Here is a 21,938-nt window from a genome sequence, read left to right on the forward strand (position 1 = left end):
AACTTGAAAACCACTGGCAGCAAGGGGTTTGCACTTGGTTCTTGGATTATGCAAAACCTACATTGCTGCCATTTGACTGCGACAGCCCACTAAGCCTGCAGGTGTGATTTAAGCCGGATGTTCCTCCCCAAGTGGGGTAGTTCAGGACCCAAACAAGAATTCGGTCTCACAAATCTAGCTCACCAGTTCTACACTCTTCAGCATTTCCCATCATGCAAGGCTGCTTTCCAGACCTGTTACTCATAACTCACTTTACAGTCCACACAATGTCTTTACAGCCATGTTCCCATTAGATCCTGAAGATTTCATTGTGAGCCAGGCATGGGTAATCGGTATTTTCCAGATGGAGAAACAGAGGTTTCTTCGGATAATTAAACGGCACAGCAAGGGAGGGGCCGTGTTTTTGTGTGCGCACACTACACTTAACTGTCTCGCAGACGGTATTGTTTCCAAGTCGAAACTTTTTGCAGACTAGACAGTCTCAGGAGGAAAGCAATTGAATATATACTTATGTCCTCTGGAAGTGTAAATCAAAACCTCAAAGGGGAGGCCCTGAAAAGATGGCTCAGCGGTTAAGAGTCTGTAGGGCCAGATGACCAGAATTTGGTTCCCAGGATCCAGGAGGGGGCAGCTCACAACCTCCTGTAACTTCACCTCCCGGGGACCCAACGCCTCTGCCCTCATGTGTACCCAGCATTCACAAACATCATTTTTCTGCTGACGTTTCCAGGACAGCTTAGGCTTTTCATGGTCAGAATATCTTCCCTGACAGGGAATTGAACCTGGGCCGCGGCGGTGAAAGCGCTGAATCCTAGCCACTACACCACCAGAAAACAGTACAAACATCATTTTTAAAGAAAACAAATTTTTAAAAGAATCCTCCATATCTGAAATTGAGAGAGCATTTAAATGTGTTAGGTGATAAGACTGTCGCCCAGGATGCTGGTGGTCTCAAGCTGGGAGAGTCTTGCCTGGTTTCTAGGGAGTGCACCCTGTGAAGGAGGGTTTCTTTGTAGAATGGGAAGAATTTAGGAAAATGTCTTGAGCTCCCAACAGTCTCTTCTCTCTAGCCTAACTGGGGGAGGGGGTGGCGGAGGGGGAGTGGTAGAGCTCCCAGCAGCCATTATCCCTCCACTCCCACCCCCACCACAACTCCCCTATACACCCAGAGCCAAGTGCTCAGGCAGACATAGCCTGCTAAAGTGTCTGAGCTCAGCAAACCAAGCAACTGCCCGGTGGCCCTTCCCAGCCACTGACAAGAGTAAGACAGACTCAGCACAGTAACACCACTCCCCCCACCCCCTCAGAGGGGCGGAACCTGCTCATGAGGCTAATTTAACACTGCTGAAGGGCATGGCAGCGGATTAGGATGGGGTTTATGGTGAACCAGATGGGAGGGTTGAAAAGAGGCCCATCCTCCTATACTAGACAGAGTCTAGACTTAGTGGAGTGGATCTGGGTGCTTGTTAAGTTTGATTCCTGAGCCCCACACGTAGCAGCATGAGACCCAAGCATGACCATTTTTTCATTCACCCCAGGTAACTGAGACAAACAGGTGCATCTTCTGGCTGTAAGAAGGCCAGAATCAGGACTTGAAGCAGAGAGCAGATTGGCAAGCCCAACCTGAAATAAACTCAGCTTTGTCCCCCTATTCTTTCTCCTTTCTCCTCCAGCGGCCTTTTCAGGGCACAGTTTAATTAGTACCAGGCAAGTTGGCAGGCGATCCATTCACATAAGTTGGGCTGAAAGCTTCTTTCCCAGAACACTAAAGAACCCCGTCCAACAACTCCACATCAAAGCTTCACTCCAAACCTTGACCCTTGCCGGGCTCTGCCTCTGCTTGCATACAGTTTGGAGAGCTAAACCCACCCCCCGACACCCCTCAACCTCCACCCCCATCCCCAATGAAGGGGCTGGCTGGGTGCCTAGGTACACACTTTGCTGTGCATGTGACTGTGAGTGTCTAGCTGTCAACCCAAGATTATAAACTTCCCTATCTTTGAGAACTTGTGGAGTTGGGAGGAACAGTGTGTGACCCAGTGTATATGGCTTCTGGCTTAAGTTTAGACATGTTCAGTATCAGGCGGTGGCCTCAGTCCAGGGCAGCTGGATCAAATGTGCAAGACAGTCCATTTCAAAGACCTCAGATAGAGAAATGAACACTCCCTTTTAGGAAAGCAAAGTTTAAATGTCTAGAGGCACTCACAAACTCCCACAAAAAGCCTGACAGCTTGTCCGGTTGGCAGAGAAATGAAGGGCTTCAGACAGTACATACAGTCCTACTACCTGTCAGAATCCCCTCAGACCACTCCCAAATCTACTTGAGCTGTTCCTTGGGAGTTTTCTGTTGAACGAGGCTGGCTGTTCTCTGTCCCATCCCAGTGGTGTCATCCCCTGGTGGCCCAGTGGAGTCCAGGATGTAGTGTTATCCTCCACAGTCCCTCCCCAGCCACTGCCCTTCCATATCTATCCCATCCCAGTCTGGCTTGTCTCAGAACCTCAAGACTGCAGCTCTTTCTGAGAAGGCCAGGAACACAGATGCGAGTTTCAGTTCCCTAGGGGCAGTTCCAACACTCCCTTCTGGCTCCAGATGTAAAGGAACAGCTGTAGGGGTGGCAAGAGGCCCAGTTGGAAATAGAGCAGAGCCTGAAAGATGGGGAATAAGGCCAGAGAGCCAAGCAAATGGTAGGATTGTAAAGTTTCAAGGGACCCTGGAAGGAAAAGTCTCATTCCCTGGACCAGTGACTGACCGACAGAACTTGCCAAATCCCTCCAGTGCTGTCCCTCAGCCCTGCCCACTGCAAGCCTGGCAACCTATACTACTGCACACACAGGATCTGCCATCAACTAGAAGGAAAGCAGCCTTCTTTATCTGACTCCACCCTGTCCTTAAAATATCAGTTCCCAGCCTAAGATCCGGGTCACTTGAGGAATGGGGAGGGAGAGGAAGGATGATGGGAAGGAGTGTTGCCACCTCTATCTGGCACCTTTCGTCTCTCCTCTCCTTAGTCCCTTGGGATTCGAGATGCCAGGCTGGGTGTCTGAAGATAGGGCTTATCTGGGATCTGACTGCTTGTATGTTCTGTCAGGATGATAATTCCGCCCTGTCTCAAAAATTCTGCTGTCATCTCAGGTCTGTGCATTAACACACCCCTAGCAGTGTTCTCCCCAACCCGAAAGGACACAGAACCCCACAAGTGCTTCCATTTTAGGAAAAAAATATTTTAATGGTTTTTTTTGCAACCTCTTTTCAAGGTGAGGCCCCTCCTAGGTGGAACCCCCTTGTCAATGCTCCCCCCATGCCTGCTGGGAAGTAGCAACAGCTCTCTGGAGGACACCTCCCATTCTTGATGCCTCCATCTTTCTGGGAGGCCAGCTCTAGAACTGGGCCTTAACAGGCCAATCATACATAAATTGTATTAAAAAGTGGGTAGAACACTGTAATGTGTTCCTTTCATGAATGTCCTGGGACCAGCCCATTCATTTTCCTACCCCTTAATTAAATAGCATGTTAAATAAACTCTTGGTGCCGGGGCCAGGCGTAGTATACGCCTTTAATCCCGACACCTGGGAGGCAGAGGCAGTTGGATCTCTGTGAGTTCAAGACCAGCCTGGTCTACATAGTGAGTTCCAGATTAGCCAGGGCTTCACAGTCAGACCCTGTCTCAAGAACAAAACAAAAACAAACAAACAAACAAACAAAAGAGCCACCTAACTGCCACCAACAATCAAAAAACAAAACAAAACAAAAACTCTGTGCTGGCAGAGGAGGGATGCCATGGCAACAGCCCCCTCCTCCTACCTTTGCTAGGCCCCTGTAGCCTCAGCTTGTCCACCCTGTCTGGATTTGAAATCCACCAAAGTAGCCAGGGGTATAGCCTCTTCTGAGACCTGGCCAGTCCCAGAACACCCTCTCCATTGAGGGTGAGTTCAGTTGGGTTGTGCTGGCACCAGGCAAAACAAAGCTGTAGACAGGGCCTACTCAAATGGCAAAGTAGGGAACCTAGGTGTTACAGCTCTCATCCAAGTCAGAAGTATGTGAGGTTCTTGACGGCTCCCATCTCTAGCATCCGCTTGATGGCTACAGCCTCTTGGGAGACATTGTGGCCTGACCCCTGTGGAGACAGCCAAGGAAAAATGAGGGGCCCACAGGTAGTTCTCTGTCTTTAGAAAATCCTCCCTCCCCACCTCCCTGGTCCCACGCTCCATAGTTGTTTTCTCCCTTATGCAGGCTCTCAGAAAGCAGACAGAAGTTATGTGGCCAAAGTAGAGGATGCCAGCTGTGATATCGGGATGCCCAGGTACCAGTTCTGGACAGTGAATGACCACACCCAGAACCACTCTGTGCCCCTCTCCTGCACCCAACTGTGTCATCCTAGCCAACCTGGCTCACTGGGCTCTCAAACAGGGCTGCTTACCGCCATAGACTTAAGTGTGATCTGTTCATAGTAGTGGATGGTCTGCTTCTTGTTGTAGGCATCTGGATATCCAAAGCCAGCGATGTGCACCAAGTCACAGAGGTGGAGGGCCAAGGTGATGGCTAACAGACCCGTGGTAGGCTTCTGAAGGACAAAGTAGGAGGGAGTTTTAAAGAGCCACAATCCCCCTTTCCTCCCCCACCATCATCCACCACACACACACACACACACACACATACACACACACACACACACAACGTTCAGGGTCAGTTCTGCCCACTTCTCGTTTACTTTAGCTGTCCAACAAGGTAACAACTAACCAACTGAGCACCTGCCTGGAGGGAGCTAATGCAGATGAGAAAGTGGATTTATTACTCAAGACAAAACTGGGAACTCTCTGTAGTGCTGGAGAGAGAACCTGGGCCTCATGTATTCTAGGGAAGTGTTCTACCGTTGCTCCACATCCTTTGTCCTGATTAAGTTTCAGATGTAGAGATTTAACAATGCATTATTTTTTATATGTGCCTGCTTGAGTTATGTATACCACATGCATGCAGGAGCCTCTGGAGGCTAGGAGAAGGCACTGGGTGGTCTGGAACTAGAGTTACAGGTGCTAGTGAACCAAAGTGGGTGCAGAAACTAAATCCAGGTCCTCCACAGAAGCATCGAGTGCTGAAGTGCGAAGCTACCTCTTCAGCTGCTGGTTTAGGTTTAAATTGTTCTGTATCCAGTGGCTCTTGTGTTTACCTTGTCAACTTTGTTAGATCGAGTCATACCTAGGAAATTACTATAGTGCACTTTGTGGGGAGGTATTTGTGAAGAACAGAAGGGAATGACTGAAAGGTGGTTAGCACCAGCCCGTAGAGAAGAGACCAGTAGTTATTTTCTCCCGCTTCTCACGTGTCACCATGTCCTCCCTGCCATAACTGATTAAAACACCTGAGACCATGAGCAAAATCTAGCTTTCCATTTGTAAGTCGGTGACATGGGGAAGAAAGTCTGGCTGACACAAACAGTGTACTCATCTAACTCCCGCATCTGGGGGAGATCTGGGTCTCCAGGAGAATAGAAGCGGTCAGGATAGTAACAGTCACCATAATACTACTCGAGTACTTACTATGTGTCAAGTGTCATGCTGACTATGAACAGGGTATAATATAGCATCACATTCAGTCTCCCTCCAAACACATATGTACAGATACAGTTACTAGCCTCAGTTTATAAATGAGAAAACTGGAGCTTGCAAATATAAGTAACTTGTTCAAAGACAAGAGGACTCTGCCCTTCTCCTTGGATGTGGTGGTTCAACACCCATGGCCGTGTGATCTTTCCTGGGATGATATATCCCTCTGTAAACCAGGGTCAATGATACCTTGCCTGCCCACCTTATGGGCATTCCTTCCACCCCAATGATCAACTCAATATTCAAGCATCAGGAAGCTCGCCCTGCTTCACTCCAACAGTCAGTTTTATAGAACATTTCACCTGCCCACTCACCCTGAGAGAGTAACTTCTTGGATTCCATAAGGCCTCTTAAAGGCTGATTTTTCTCCCAGCATCCCTTTCGGTTGTCTCTTTCTCTGCATTGTTTCTTGGCAGGCGTTCTTTTTCACGGTCACTGACTTTTGTCTTTTAGACACGATCTCATGCAGCTCTAGCTAGCTTTGAACGCGCTATGTAGCTGAGGCTAACACTGAAATCCTACCTCTGCCTCTCAGGATTTCAGTCATCTACCACGACACCTCCACCCCTGCCACATTAACCACCCTGTGCTCTTGCATCCAATTTAGAGTCGTGCAGAATGACATGGTCATCAAGTCCTCACAGCTCTGCTCCTTACAGTCCTCATCACATGCCCCTTCCTCTTGGCATTCTCTGTATTAAATGAGTAGTGCACAACTGACCAGTCCCCCAAGCAGGAAGCCACGGAAACCGAGCTACGCATAAACCTTCCTATCCTACCTTCAAGCACAGGTGGTAGGAAGTGAGGAACACATGGTGGTTAGTGTTTTATGTCAGCTGGACACAAGCAAGAGTCAGCTTAAAGGAAGAATCATCAATTGAGAAATGCCTCCATAAGACATAGCTACAGGCAAGCTTGTAGGGCATTGTCTTAATTACGGATTGAAGGAGGAGAGCCCAGCCCACTGTAGGTGGTGCCTCTCCTAGGCTGGTGGTCCTGAAGGACCGTAAGGACCAAGCCAGTAAGCAGCACTCCTCCAGCTTCCTGGCCTGCCTGAGCCTCTACCCTGACTTCCTTCAGTAATAAGCTGTGAAATGGAAGTGTAAGCAAAAGAAACCCACTTCTCCACAACTTGCTTTCGGTCATAGTGTTTCACACAGCAATAGTAACCCTGACTGAAACGGAACCTCCACTTCTCTTTTATAATTGCCTTCTCTCACAGATGTGGGAAATATGCAAATGGGATGCTTAAATAATAATTCATTATTTCATACGGTTTTTACGAGGGGAAACCACTGACCTAATTTCCTAACTGTCTAAATCTGGACACTGAGCTCAGAGATGAAGTCAGTCAGATTTGGGTTGGTGGTGGCTTGAAGATGGAGGGAGCTACAGGGCATGGAATGCAAGCAGCCTCTAAGAACCGAGGGTACCTGTGTACTCAGTCCACAGTCTGAAGAACAGCTGAACCCTAGTCCTACAACCATAGAAACCCAAATATGTCAGTTCTTATAATCAACTTGTGATGCTACAGAGAACCTACAGGGCCATGAGCCAAAGCTAAGATGCATTTGAGGCCACTATGCTGTAATTGGGCAGCAATGGAAAATCCGTGCAACTTCAAGGCCCACACAGACCTTGCATTTTCCTTCTGCTGCCAGGAGCTAGGTTCAGATCCTCACCTTCTCTAAAGCCTACGCTCTATCATACCCTTATCCATGCCTGATGGTGTAGCCCTGTTACTCCAGCCATCAACAGACAGAGACAAGCCTGGTCTACACAGTGAGAGCCTGTCTTAAAAGAAATTGCCCTTGCTGCCCTCAACACCATCTGAACTAGAACAACTTGGTATTGGCAGGTCAATGTGTCCACACCAAAAGGACTGCCTCCTCCCACTTCATGCCTAACACACACCATGCTCTCCACAGGACAGACAACAATACCACTTCAACTGTAGAGTTTCCCAGATAACTCACCAGAAGGGGGTCCCCCTCTGTGCCTCTACCACACTTAAACAGCTCTAGTATGAGATACTGTCACTCCACAGTGGGACTGGCAGCTTATTCTGCTACAGGGCATCTCTTCTGAGTCACAACTTATTCTGTAAGCATGTGAACTCAGGCTGACCACTAGGCAATCCATGATGTTGAATAATATAATCAAGAATAAACATGTTGATTTAAAATTTGGCCAGTATTAGCTGGGTATAGTGGCTCATTCTCATAAACCCAGAACGTGGGAGGATTACCGTGAGTTTGAGGCCAGCCTGTCTCAAGAAAACTAACAAACAGCAAAGGGCAAACACTGAAAGGAGCAGCTGCTGTGTTCCAATCTCTATGATTGACATTTTATATTACTTTCTCTCTAAGTCCTGCCATAGCCTTAAGAGGTCAGTGCAAATATTATGCCCACCATCCAGATAAGCAATTGAAATTTCCTAGCGCTAGATCTGATAACCCTACAAAGTGGTACAGCCAAGAGTCCTGCCAGTGCCTGCTGGTGACCTCCTTCTGCAGTTTCATATGCCTGCACTAGAGTCTAAGACACACAGAAATAATATTTGCAAAGCTACAATGTGGGGTAAACCCTACCAGCTGCAGACCACCAGGACATAGAGCGCTAACATCAAAGCTATAACTCACAAAACCACTACAGTTCCCTACCCTGCTTCACCATACTAAGGACATGCAAGACAGACTGTCGAAGCTTAGTCTTCATTCACTCTACCAGTTCAGTATGTCCCACTATAGGACTGTGGGCTAAAGGTCTAACATAACTGTCCTGACTCAAGCTATTCCCACAGGTAAGGGCCAGTGAGTGTGCTAGCAACTCCCAGTTTACAGATTCTGACCAGAACCTGCCAAAAAGCATTTTAAAGTCCAGTGCCCAAGTCCAAGCTAGACCTTTCACCCACTCCACTTTTAGGATAACCCAGTTCTCCAATGTACACACTGTTTATCAAGGCAGTGTGCTACGGAACCTCTCTTCAAAGGTTAAGTGCAAGCTGCATCCATTATCATTCTCCCTCTCATGAGTTCCTCCTCGCTTCCCACCCATGACCCCAACGTCCCCCCTAGCTTGTTCTTGTCACCAGCTTGTCACCACCTGCTTGATCTTTCGTGGCTGTTGTATGGGCAGGCTCAGGAGCTTGTCTGCTGCAATCTCCATAAAGAAGGGGTTTAGAATCCGGATCTGTTTGGGGTTGACATCCCAGATGAGGGGAGGCTGTTTCCAGAAACCTTTTCGCACCTACGAGGATAGGGTTAGAAGGGAGACATGAAAAGAGGTGAAGACCTGTTTCTCCACTCTACTTCAGCTGGCGGTCTTCAGATAGAGGATGGAGCCTAGTCAAGTGAGGGAAGACTTGTCCCAGACCTGAGAGACCAAAGGAGAGGTCAAGGGGCCCCTTATCAGGAAGGAAATGTGATAAGTAAGAAACACATAAAGAGTGTTAGGTCTGACCACCACCTCTTTTCAGAGAGGTGCTGCAAGAAGGGACTTGAGCCTTAGGCCGTCTACATATTGGGAAAAACTGCCAGATTAGACAGTTCAGTCTAACCAGATGGTCCAGCAAAAGCATAGGCTCTTTGTGGAACCATCAGGGAAAGCACGGAAATGCTGCCTGCTGCAAGGTGACAGTGGGACAGCTTCGTTGTTCCCAGGTTTCTCATACATTCTGACAGTGCTCCTATTCCAGACAACCCTCCAGCCCAGAGGGCCTCTGGCTGCCACCTCGGCTCCTACAGCCTCTTGAGCTGGGCAGTCTACCAGCAACCCTGAAAAGCAGTGCCCTTGGTGAGAAGCCCAGGGCTCTGGCTGTGGAAAACCTTCTTCACCATGTCTCTTCACCAAGCCCTTAGGAGCATCGTAAGGCAGTCTGTGGAACATAAAGCCCTGACTAGGACAGTGTCCCCATCACCAAATCTCTTTTTCCCACTTTACCCAATTTACCCGCTTCTTATCTCTTAAGATGGTCTCAATCCAGTGGAAGTCCATCGCCTTGAAAGCTACCAGGACCAAGAGCGTGTCTGGGTTGTTTTCTATTTTAGGGTCAAAGTGGGCTGACTCTGGATAGAAGAGACGTATGGTGGTCTTGGAGCCCACATCTCCCTCGTAACCAGCCACAGGAGCATTGTTCAATCTGAGCAAAGAAAAGAATATCCATTACTAGATTCCAGGCCTTTTGGCAGACCCGTTTGGGACACTCGGGACCAAAAAAGAAGCAGGAGGGATGACTACACACCTGATGACTACATCATACTTGTTGATAACACCTCCCAGTGAGCTGTTCCGCAACCGGTGCCCATTCCCAACCACAACACATCGACGACACTCGAGGCTGCCATGGGAAGAGAAGTGTTCAAACCCAGAGGTAACCCCTGCTCTGCTGAACTCTCACAGATTCAGATCTGCCTGGGGGTTGGGGTTGGAGGGGCAGGTAGGTTCTCCTCAGCTCCTGATCTGCATGGATCAGGCACGCTAAGTGACCCCACTAATGGTTCTACTGACCTTGAAGTCCTGTGCCTCAAAATGAAATATAAACAAGCCAAGCATAGCAAAGAGATACTAAGAGGTGTGCCGCAAGAAATCCCAGCACAAGAACTGTGCATGGTAGCACATGCTCAGCACTGAAGAAGTGCCAAATCCAGCCTGGGCTACATAAAGAAATACTGTCTTAAAAGGGATAAAACAAACAAACAAACAAATGAAAGAACAGAAAGAAGAGGGGAGGAGAAACTCTAGGATACAGCTTCCTTGCCTGTTGCCTAGGTCTGTCTGTTGCCATGGCAATACCCTCAGCAGCTTCCTCGTACTCTGGCATCTAGATGTTCAGGCTAGGTTGTGATTTTGGAGTACTTACAGCTCCTGGAAACAAGTAGGCTAGGGCGGGTCAAACTGGCCGCAGTGAGCCAATGACCGAAGGCTAACAAGGCACTAGACCAAGATGATTTCAGACTGGAGCAGAAAAAGGTGAAGGTACCAGACTACAGTAAGAAGAGTATCTCCTTACCTCTGTATGTTCTCAGGTATAGAATAGCTAGTGATGGCCAACACCCGGAGAAGAAGGTCTTCTACAAAAGGAATGAAGAAAAGGAGTAGAGTCAGTGAAGACTGGTCATCAGCATTCTAAAAGTTGCTCCCATTCCCCTCCTGGGATTTCCCCTCCTTGACATAGGAAGCTGAGCCTGGGCAAAAGAACCCAGGCATGATGCCAGTGGGTAACAACATCCAAGAATGTGGCCCACAAGATCAGAGCATGAACTTTCCACTTGTTTGGGTGGAGACTCATTAAGTATAATTTTATCACTTCCCTTGGTCCTATAGAGCAGTTCACAGGCAATGCACTGCTTCTCCACTGAGCTGAGAAATAACTTACCACTACCCTTAGTCCCAAAGGGCAACTCATAGGCAGATGGTGTCTTTTCCCAGAAATAATCTTTAAGCTGCAGAAAGATGGGCTGCTCCCTAGAATGGCTACACAGAGTAGAGATGAGAAAGAGATTAATCTGACTGAACAAGGTCAGGCCTCTGACTATATTATCTGGTCTTTGTCCTTCTTCCAGCTTCTTCCACCCTCCAGCCCATTAGTGATGAGGCAAAACCCCTCAGTTCTGAGCACCCAGTGTCCTGTTCCATCATTGGGTACTTACTTGCCGAAAATCTTAGAGGCCTGCCTCTCTGCCTCACCCTGGAAGCATGGCTCTTTTTTCTCAGAGATGGGAAAATAAAAGCTGGAGAGAGAAAGAAGAATCAGAAGACCTAGTCAGACTGAGGTCCTGATACGAGCATTCCAGACAGGATCTACCTCCCCAGTGATGGTACAGAGGTCCCAGAGTTCTGGAGAAGGACTTAAAGACTTAGTATCTCCTCAACCCAAGTTCCACTTTGAACATAAGTCATTGAGGGTCCAGATCTTTCTGTCCTGACATTTCCTCTGTAAGAGATCGCAGAGGCCACCTGGATCCCCACCCATCCCCCATCCCACAAACCCTGATAGAAGGACTCTCTGAGCTAGCAACTAGCTGAAGAGAAGATGCCAGGCCAAGGGTCTCAAAAGCTTCCTGCCTGGATAGGTAGGTACCCTGCTTTTGTATCAGTCCATCTCTGGCAAGAAGCAATGGAAGAACACAGAAGGCATACTCACAATTCAATGTACCTATCTTCTCGGGAGATGGAATACCACACCATGACAACAACAAGGACCAAAGCCAGGGCCAGTAGCTTCCAGTCTGCAAGATACATGCACAGAGGAGCTGAAGGCAGAGGCAGGCAGGTACAGTCCCAGGACGCCTTCTCCTTTGTTGATCCTGGGCCTCTCCACCCCCAGCACAGCAGACCCAGTCCCTGTCCCATCCCTACCAGTGGCTGGAATCTAAGTATTTCTGCTGTCAGGATAAAAAAAGTGCCCCTAGCTCCAATTATGAACCTCTACCACCCTTGTGGAGGTCCCAAGTTGCTACTGAGGATGACAGATGGACCCTCCAGCATGGGGGACCCCTCCCCACGGACAACGCTCACGAGATTTGCTGGTCATGTTTCTCAGCAGATAACAGGGTTCCTGGGGAGAAGTATCATCCCGGCTGCCTCGGTCCACCTAGGAGGAGGAGATGCAGATGTCAGTCTAGGCTCTGCCTGTACACCTAGCTAGACACACCCCCTTCCTGCCCTCTTCCTCCTCTAGGAAGCACAAAGCTACTCAGTGAGGCAACCAGCCCCAGGTGATCTTCCTCCTAAGTTCTCAGAGAGCAGAATGAGGGATCTAGGTGGAGCCCTGCCACAGGAAGGGGAACTGAGGTCCCAACCCTCTTTCATTTCCCATGCCTGACTTACTCACACCACCAGTCTCGAATGCAATTTTCCAGTACTTTGACTCAGAAATAATCAGTCTGGAGCAAGTAGGTGTGTCCACCATTTCTGACACAAAAGCTAACTCCGCCAGAACTTGATTCGGACTATGAAGGTCCTCAAGAAGACGCCTTCCCAGTCTTTCTGGATACTAACAGTACTCAGGCCTCAGTTTCTAAGATGCAGAGTCAAACCAGAGGAAGGCTGGTGCAACAGGGGATGGGGTCAGGGAGCCTTGTTGGTATGGCTTGGCAAAGAGTCAAGGGATACTTGTCACATCAGTGAGCAGAGGCCAGCAAGGTAACTTGGAGAGGTCAGGAAGCAGTAAATTGCTCTATGGACTAATTCCTCTGGGATCATGCTGCTAAGAGATCTATGTGGCTTAGGGAGATATATAGATGCCAAATGCCATTTTCTTCCAGCCTATGTTCATTCATCCATACACTCACTCCACAGACAAAGACCTTCATCAGTTCAGATGGGTCCTGGGACCTGCATTGTCAGACCATAAAAGGAAGCACTGGTTTGGCCTCTCCTACGGACAAATGAACATCTTAGCTTATTTATTGAAGGTAGGACCGACATCTGGAAGAAGTGTCACCCATCATAGTCATAAATCCATGATTTTGAATGTAGACCTATTATGGAGTCAAGCCTGTGACCCCCAAGTGGGGGCATTTCTAAGATCCCACTAAGAGTTCAAGACCTATGACCAAGAGCAAAATAAAACAAATTTAAAAAAAAAGCACCCCCCTCCCAAAACCAACAAAAACAACTCTGTGTAAGGGAATAAGGGAAGTCGCAAACACTTCCTCATTCCTCAGTAAGGTTACCAGCAGCCACCCACAAAACCCTGGAGAGAACTGAGAATCGCCCTCCCCATAAGAAAAAAAAAAAAAAAAAAGACTAGTGTTTTATTTTGTTTTCTCTCTTTCCTTCTTTCCTTCTCTCTCTGTGTGTGGGGGGATTTTCTATAGTCCAGGGTACCCCTATGTAGCTCAAACTTGAGTTATTCCTCCTTCTGAAGGCTGAGGAAATTGGCAGCTGCCACCACACTCATTCAACAACCAAACGTGAGATTTTAAATCCTAAATTTCCAGTTGAAACTACCCTTAATAGTCTTTGAGAGCTCTCCGAAAAGTGAACATACCTCCGCTTGCTACCCATTACAACCGCCAAATCATTCCTCATCACGTGGGCCTCCTTTCCTGCATGGCTGTCTCCCACGGGCTACATAGTGAGGCCTTGTCTCTAAAATTAATCAGTTACTTGTTTAATTAAAAGCACTGTGTGTATGAGTCTTCTTTGAGAAACTCACATCAATGCTCTGGGGTGCATCTTTCTTTCTAAGCATTTCCCTCTCAGTCTTTCTGCTTAAAATATATTAAAATGTCATATTAAAATGTCTTTAATAAACCCCAACTCTGTTCCCCTCCAAAACATAAATGCTTTAAAAACTTAAAGCACCAAATGAATGGCAGGTTAGGTGGCCGTGGAATATCATATGCCCTTCTCTGGCTCTCGTTTTCTTCAGCTGTTAGTACAGGAAGGAGACCAGTAGATTGACCCCTGCTGCTCAAATGCACAAGTCAGTTCAGGAACCTGGGCATCCCAGGGACCCTCATTAGCAAAGCGGAATCCTAGGCCTCCTGCGTATCTGCAAAATCAGAATGTGGATTTAAACTCGATCCTACATTTAAGTTTGAGAAGCAGTATCCATGAAGAGGTTCTTAATGATAGCTGAACAGGGGAATGGCCTGTTGTAGAGGTAATAAGGTGTCTCGGCAGGTAAAAGTGCTTGTGGCCACACCTGATAACCTGTTCCCTCAAGCTATTCTCTGTGCTCCATATATAAGTACACACACACACACACACACACACACGCACACACACACACACACACACACACACACACACCAATATCCAAAATAAATAAATGTAAAAATAAAATCACTTAAACTTAATGAATATTTGTTCCAGTCCATATGAAGAAATTCCAGTTTATTACTCTAGCCCAGCCCTGGAATTTGTGTACACATGGTGGGTGATTCCAATGTGCATCAATAGTGGAAAACCATCAGATTAGACAGAGCCTTCAAAACTGCCTACATAACCTTTGATGAGCACATTTTGATTCCAGGGGGTATGGGTTAGGCCTGCCTGCGGATCTATGATCTTATCAGCTCCCTTGGGCCCTGCTAGGACCACACTTGGGAGTTCTAAAACTCCGTGCCAGAACTGTTTGTTAACTGCTCCTCTCCTACCCTCCTTCCTTCAGATCTTTCCTAATCAGGGAGCAGAGGGGAAGAAGGTTTTCCATTTCCGTTAGCTATACAATACATTGACCTGGGGGCTCTAAAGTATCCAGATGTCTCTGTCTGGCTCTCCATTGTTTTTGTTATATTAGTCAAGCATCAGTAGTAAAAAGGGAAACACACACACACAAAATCCACCTTCTCTATGATTCTAGCATAAAGACAAAATGGAAAATACTACATAGAACAGGTTACAGAGTAAATGACAGACAACTGCTCAGGGACACTCTGGCCTTTACCTTTAGGAAAGAGACTTTGGCAGTCATTGGCAGTCATTACTAAATAGCCTGGAGCAAACCCAAGCAACAGGACAGCTACTCCTCTGGCTTCTTTCCCAATGCAGGTCTACACTGGCACATTTTTTTTTTTCCCCAGATCAGATCCAGGACAGTTCTAAGTAGCCTGGCTAGACTTAAGGTTTGCTTCAAGGTGTCCAATTACAAACTTAAGCATGTTACTTCCTTTCCTTGCTGGGCTAGCCCAGAGGATTTCTTTCTGTCCCGGGGCATTCCAGGGGCACAGGGCTTCTTAGATTGGTTGCTGCAAGGACAATCTGTTGAGGGGAAGCCGGCAGTTGATCGATCCAGGTCCAAGGCTCAGAAGCCTCCCCTCTGAACCAGTTGCCAAAAAGAACCACTCATTCATAGATCAGCTATGACGCAAAGCTAGCCCACGGCAAGATAGCTGTCTGCCCTCTTGGTATTCTGCCATGAACAAGGTGTCCTGGGATTAAAATGAGCTGATGAGTAGCCTAGCCAGGGGACATGGGCCCTGTAAGAACTGGTACCTAGCCAGTGCCTGCTATCTAAAAGGAGTTAAATTCAATCAATATCCCCCAAGGGCTGAGCAGGGGACAGGCAGCCCAAGGTTTGCTGACTGGCTCTATGCCCTTCAGTTTTCGATTTTTTGTTCCTCTGAGTTTTTTTTTTTTTTTTTTTTTTTTGGATCAAACTCAAGCCTTGATAAGCAAGTCCTCTACTGTGGAACCATAACCCTGCTGGTTCTCAGTTCCGTGGGGAAAAAGAATAGAGCTACCCATCCTTCTAACACCTTCAGACTTACCCATCACTTTTCTCTCCAAATTCTATCACCTAGATGAGAAAGCCCTGTCTATCACTTTCACCACCTCTTTGCTCTTCCTAGTTTTATCTCTGACCAATAAACACGCTTCCCTTAAAGTAACTGGCTGGGCTCCAGCATCCTTCCCTCAGGCTATCCTTGCCTCAGGCTTTCCTCCAGAGCTAAACCTCTGCATGCCTTTCCCTTACCATCTCCCACCTACCTCCACACCTCCCTAGGAAATGAAACAGCAAGCCTCGTTCTGACTTAGAACACTCCATCCCAGAAACCAGCCATCTCAGAAGCCACTCTTAGGACCATTGCTGTTGACACTGCACAGCCAGGAACCTACAACTTCAGGCCTCGAGCCCTGCAGATACATCAGATGCATCGTTACTGCCAACCTGTCAGGGTCTAGAATCACCTAGGAGATGTCTGAGTGATCTTTCAGATCAGGTTTCATGGGGGTGGGAAGATCAATGATGCCTCTGGAATGGCTGTATCCAAGACTGACTATAAGGAGGAAGTGGGCTGGGCACCAGCAGAGGGTTCTTTGCTTTTTTGATTTGAACACCAGCCACCTCTCACCCTGGCTGCCATGCTTTCCCCACCACGATGGTCTGTACCTTCAATTTTTTTGCGAGCCGAAACAAACCCTTCCTTAAATTGCTTGTTAGGTGTTTTGCCATGTCAACTAGGAAAGAAACTAAGACACACTGGGGTACAGTCCCACACTAACAGAGCCCACAGCATACACTTCCGCATCCCCCAATTCTGCCCAGGTTTTCTGCACTAGGATACTTCGTATGGTTTAAATGTGAGCCCTAACATTGCAAAATTGGTCCTGAACATGGTGGTATTAGGAGATGTGTAGGGCCCAGTAGTAGAAAACCTGCCTGGCGTTCATTTCCCAGTACTTTGGGCATAGAGCTCTACCCTCATGAGTGGATTAGTGTTTTTACCACAGGAATGGATTCTGTTAGATGGAAATGGAGCCATTATAAAAAGATAATTCAGCCTCTCATCCTCTCTTCTACTCTCTACCCTCTTTCTGCCTCCATCTGTCTGAAGAAGGTCTCATCTTGGATTTCACATCCTCCAGAACCAAGATCTAAATAAACGTCTATTCATTCTACAGTCTCCAGGCTATAGGATTTGGTCAAAGCAGCAGGAAGCAGACGAAGAATGATCTAGTCTTGATAATGGGGCTGTCACTGAAACAAAAACCTGAAAATGTGGAATTGCCTTTATATCTGGCTAGAGGAAAGGCTAGAAGAATCTGCATGTGCAGGCTAGAAAAAGCTAAGAGGAACAGAGACTCAGGTAAGGGCTCCCATCAGAACTGTAGGACAAGTCTGGACTTTCTCACAGATAACACAGGTGCTGCCAGAAACTAGAGTAAAAACCATCCTAGCAATAAAACAGCTAACAACATGGCTGAACTGTCTGTGTCCTAAAACTTCACAAAGACAGTAGGAAGAAAGGATATTGGTCGAAGGGGTTTGGTCACAAAGCACTCAGGATGCCTGCTGTGTAGTGTAGACTAGACTATAAGTGGAAAGACAAGATTGTGAAGTGGAATCTATAAATAAAACAGAACGTAGGGATCTGAAGGATTCTCCACCTGAAAGAAAAATGCAGGAGTGGCTAAGTAATCATTTGATAAGATTAGCATAGAGTGAGGTCTGAGTCTGTTCACTTGGGACAATGGGAGAATGAACCCAAAGGCCCCTTGGAGACCTCTAATGAGGTCCCTCCCATTTCACACCCAGAATGTCAAGCTTGAGAGAGAAAAATAATCAGAAGAGCAGCCAAACCCTTGCTGCCAAGGGTTACCATAAGCCTTCACTCCCCACATTCTTCACAGTCTCCTGCTGCCTCAACCACTCCTCTCTGAAGCAGCTTGATCCATCCTTCTAAAATCCTCACAAGACAAGCTGTGGCAGTGGTCACATGGTGCCAGTTCTGTAGATTCAGGATGTAAGAGCAGTGGGGCATGACTTCCCCTGCCTGGATTTTAAAAGATATGACAGCAGCCTGGGGCCAGGGCATAGGCAGAGCCAACAGAACTGTGGAGTTAGAACATGATAGTCCAAGGAGGTCTAGTGGAACCACAGGGTGGGGTGAAACCATCCACAGGGTGAGGCAGAGCCTTCTGTAAAATCTCAGAATTGTCAGGCAAACTAAACAGAATAGTCTGAGAGCTGACATCAGTCTGCGAGCCGAGGACAAGACTAATGTTACTGGGATAGTGTCTAGGTCTTGAGGTCTAATCCCTCTACCCATTCTAGAGGGTAATAATCAATTGTTTTCCTTGTAAGGTTTTTGACATACATAGACCAGTTACAGTGCCCTTTCTTCCTATTTCTTCTATTGTCTATCCCACTATTTAATTTACAAGTAGCTAGAGACTAAGTAATTCAAAGGCAAAAAAAAAAAAAAAAAAAAAACCAACCTGCTATAAGAATGAAGAAATCGTTGCAGGATATTTGATTACACTGTGAACCCCAAGACTGTATAATGGAAAAAAAACTTGTCTCTAGTTGTAATGTGGCTCAGCCCTAGCACACACCTTCAATCTGAGAGCTTTCTGTTTATTGTAAACAAGATTAAATGAAGTCAATCATAGATCAAGAGGCAGAGCAAGCAACTAGCTAACAGGGAGTAAACATAGGAAAACACCATTGAGAGCAAGAAGAAGCCAGGAGGAGGGATACAGAAATGAACAGGAAATATAGGAGAATTGGATCTTTCCTTCTGGGATGCTGGCTGAGGAAGAAGGTCAGCTGGGTACTTTCCCAGCTTCTCTAAGCTACCAGGCTTTCACCCCAGCATCTAGCTCCCGAGTCTTCGTTTAGTGAAATCTAACAATTGGAATTTTATTTTAAAAGCAAAACAACATTCGGTGCACCAAGTTATGGCACGACCCCACAGAGAGAAATCACTCCAGCTGAGGACAAACTGAGAAGGTATCAGATTTGGTAAGTCACCTGAGAAGTTCTCACGAAGAGAGTTAAGGATGGGAAATATCATAATACAAGACACTAGGACTCTGTATAGTGCTACTTTAGATGGCTTGAAAATATAAGCAGAAAATAAAAGGCTAAATAACTTGACTGAACTGTGCTCAATACCAATTATGATTATTATCATTTTGGTATTTCACATTTTATTTTTAATAGCCATAGTGGCTTTCTGTAACCGCTCAAAGAAGAAAGCTTTAGAGATACAAGAAAAATAAAACCATTAAAAGTAGATTAATAAGATACAAAGTTTAGAGAGACTCATAAATGAAAATAAGAAAAATATTCAGATACAGACAAAGGAATTTAGATAGGAACCTACCATGCATGATGAAACTGAAGAGAGGCTTCCCAAGGTTGCTAGAAAACCAACCTTAGTTTATCCAATTACTATACAAGACCTATCAGATGATAGGCACCCCCAAGGTTATAAAGACATTACATGGAATCCTATAGACATATGAGATTTGAAAAGCTTTAGAAAATTAATCATTTCATATAGTGTGCATTCATCCTATGAGAAGTAGATATTGAATTTTGGTCAACTTAGAACAGAATTATCCCCCAAGACTAGAAAAAATCGGCAACAGCAATATTGGAAGGTGGTCCTCAGTTACAATAGCAAACAGGATGGAAAGAAAAAGCTAGGGTCACAGAACAACAAAATCAGGCTAGAGGTATTACTATTTCCGAAAATCAGTTATTAGGTGAAGGTCAATATGCTGAGTTACAAAGGCAGCTTGAATTTGATGATCACACCTTGGCACTCGGTCATTTAGCAGCTTTAGATGCTAAGGATTAAGTTGGAGAATCAGGAAGGAGGTCTTCTTAGTCATTTACTAAAATTATACAAGGCCCAAAAGAAGCCTTCAATGATTTGTTGTTGTTGTTCAAAGATTGACTTCAGCTGTAAACAGAATAGTATCAATATTCAGAAGTCAGAAAAATACTAATAGAATTTTTAGTTCTTAAAAATGCTAATTTAAAATGCAAAAGGGCGATTAGATCTTTAAGGGCAAGATCAGCACTAAAAGATGAATAGAAAAGAAATACTGATGGCGCTCACAATTATGATGCTACTCTGACAGGAAAAGGAATTTCTAGACGTCTTAAGAAAAATAAAAAGGCAAATGTCTTAATTGTGGTAAGCGAGCTCTTTTGAAAGGGGATTGTAGGCAAAGTATTTCTAGAAATAATGTTTCTTCCAGTGATAATTTAAAAAGAAGGCCCCAGGCTTATGGAGTATGCAGAAGGTATGGCAAAGGCTGGCATTAGACTAATGAATGCAGATCCACAAGGGATAAGCAAGATAACCCTTTGCCACCAGAAAACCCTATAGGGCCTCCCACATGAAATTTGATTCAACCATTCCTTGTCAATATTTTGTACAACAGCTGTTAGAAATAACTCATGAACAGTTTCCTCAGTGTAAAACTTATCATTATATGGATGGTATCTTACTGGCTGATTCAGATGGATTATACCTTAGCAAATGTTTGATAAAGAACATTTTGCTTTGCTGGTGATTAGAAATTGCGACCGAGGTACAGGCTGAGCAACTGTGACCTGGAACAGATCTTAGGAACTTCTGTTCCCACCCGGAGACGACTTCAGGACGCAGAGCGGAGCCTGGCCCAACTGCCAGCCGGAAAGGCGGCTCGTACAGGCTGAGCAACTGGTGAGTGGGAGACCTAGGCTGCGTGGGAGCAGAGGGATCTCTGCGGAGTGCACACGGAAAGGGCACCCCCTGCCCTGACCTGCCCTGTCCTCCCCGATCCAGTGACCGGGAACAGATCTTAGGAACTTCTGTTCCCACCCGGAGACGACTTCAGGACACAGAGCAGAGCCTGGCCCACCTGCCAGCCGGAAAGGTGGCTCGGAGAGGCTGAGCATCTGTGACCAGGAACAGATCTTAGGAACGTCTGTTCCCACCCGGAGGCGACTTCAGTACGCAGAGCGGAGCCTGGCCCAGCTGCCACCCGGAACCTGGGCTGCCGGGGAGTAGAGAGATCTCTGCGGAGTGCACACGGAAAGTGTACCAGGGACACAGACCAGATACAAGGGAAAGGCAAGAACATATCACTGACAACAAAATGGCAAGAGGAAAGAGAAAGAGTATATCCCAAGGAAACCAAGACAATCTAGCAACACAGCTCTCCGATAGTAGCAAACATCGGAATTCCAAACACTCCAGAGAAAGAAGACACAGACCTGAAATCATGCCTCAAGACGCTGATAGAGTTACTTAAACAAGAAAGGGAGGAAAAGCAAAAAGATTCAGAAGCTTTTAAAGAAGAAACAAGAAAAACACTCAAAGAACTCAAAGAACGAGACGAAAACAGAACCAAAGAAATAAAGGAATGGAAGAGAGAAATTAAAACAGAAATTGACACAATAAAGAAAGCGCTAAAAGAGATAACCCTAGAGTCAGAACACCAAAAAAAGAAATCAGGAGTCACAGAAGCAAGCATTTCCAACAGATTACAAGAGATCGAGGAGAGAATCTCGGGGGCAGAAGACAACATTGCAAACATAGACAAAACAGCCAGAGAAGATGCAAAAAACAAAAAGCTCCTAACCCAAAATGTCCAGGAAATACAAGACACAATGAGAAGACCGAACCTAAGGATAATAGGAATAGAAGAGGGAGAAGAGTATCAACTAAGAGGCACAGTAAATATCTTCAACAAAATCATAGAAGAAAACTTCCCTACCCTCAAGAATGAGATGACCACGAGCATAAAAGAAGCCTTCAGAACTCCAAATAGGTTGGACCAGAAAAGAAATACCTCCCGACACATAATAGTAAAAACATAAAGTGCCCAACGTAAAGAAAGAATACTAAAAGCAGTAAGGGAAAAAGGTCAGGTAACATATAAAGGCAGACCAATCAGACTCACACCCGATTTCTCAACAGAGACTATGAAAGCTAGAAGAGCCTGGACAGACATCATGCACTCCTTATGAGAGCACAAGTGCCAGCCCAAGCTGCTATACCCAGCAAAACTATCAATCACCATCGATGGAGAGACAAAGATATTTCAAGACAAATCAAAATTCACACAATATCTGACCACAAACCCAGCACTAACAA

The 21,938-nt window shown here is 46.3% G+C and overlaps 1 protein-coding gene across 1 annotated transcript in view; it reads right to left on the reverse strand.

The window, feature by feature from the left end:
- Nucleotides 1-3,378: 3,378 nt before the first annotated feature.
- Nucleotides 3,379-21,938, reverse strand: part of ST3GAL4 (ST3 beta-galactoside alpha-2,3-sialyltransferase 4) — a 52,772-nt gene continuing 34,212 nt past the window's right edge. Inside the window, exons 2-11 of the mRNA XM_080929879.1 lie at nt 12,121-12,196; nt 11,747-11,831; nt 11,253-11,333; nt 10,979-11,076; nt 10,613-10,673; nt 9,845-9,940; nt 9,553-9,742; nt 8,707-8,850; nt 4,419-4,562; nt 3,379-4,115 (exon numbers count right to left, since the gene is read on the reverse strand). Of these exons, the coding sequence (XP_080786005.1) occupies nt 4,029-4,115; nt 4,419-4,562; nt 8,707-8,850; nt 9,553-9,742; nt 9,845-9,940; nt 10,613-10,673; nt 10,979-11,076; nt 11,253-11,333; nt 11,747-11,831; nt 12,121-12,136 (1,002 nt within the window). The 5' untranslated portion in view covers nt 12,137-12,196 and the 3' untranslated portion in view covers nt 3,379-4,028. The remainder of the gene's footprint in view (nt 4,116-4,418; nt 4,563-8,706; nt 8,851-9,552; nt 9,743-9,844; nt 9,941-10,612; nt 10,674-10,978; nt 11,077-11,252; nt 11,334-11,746; nt 11,832-12,120; nt 12,197-21,938) is intronic.

The sequence above is a fragment of the Micromys minutus genome (assembly GCF_963924665.1).
Source record: "Micromys minutus genome assembly, chromosome: 16".
Classification (NCBI taxonomy): Eukaryota; Metazoa; Chordata; class Mammalia; order Rodentia; family Muridae; genus Micromys; species Micromys minutus.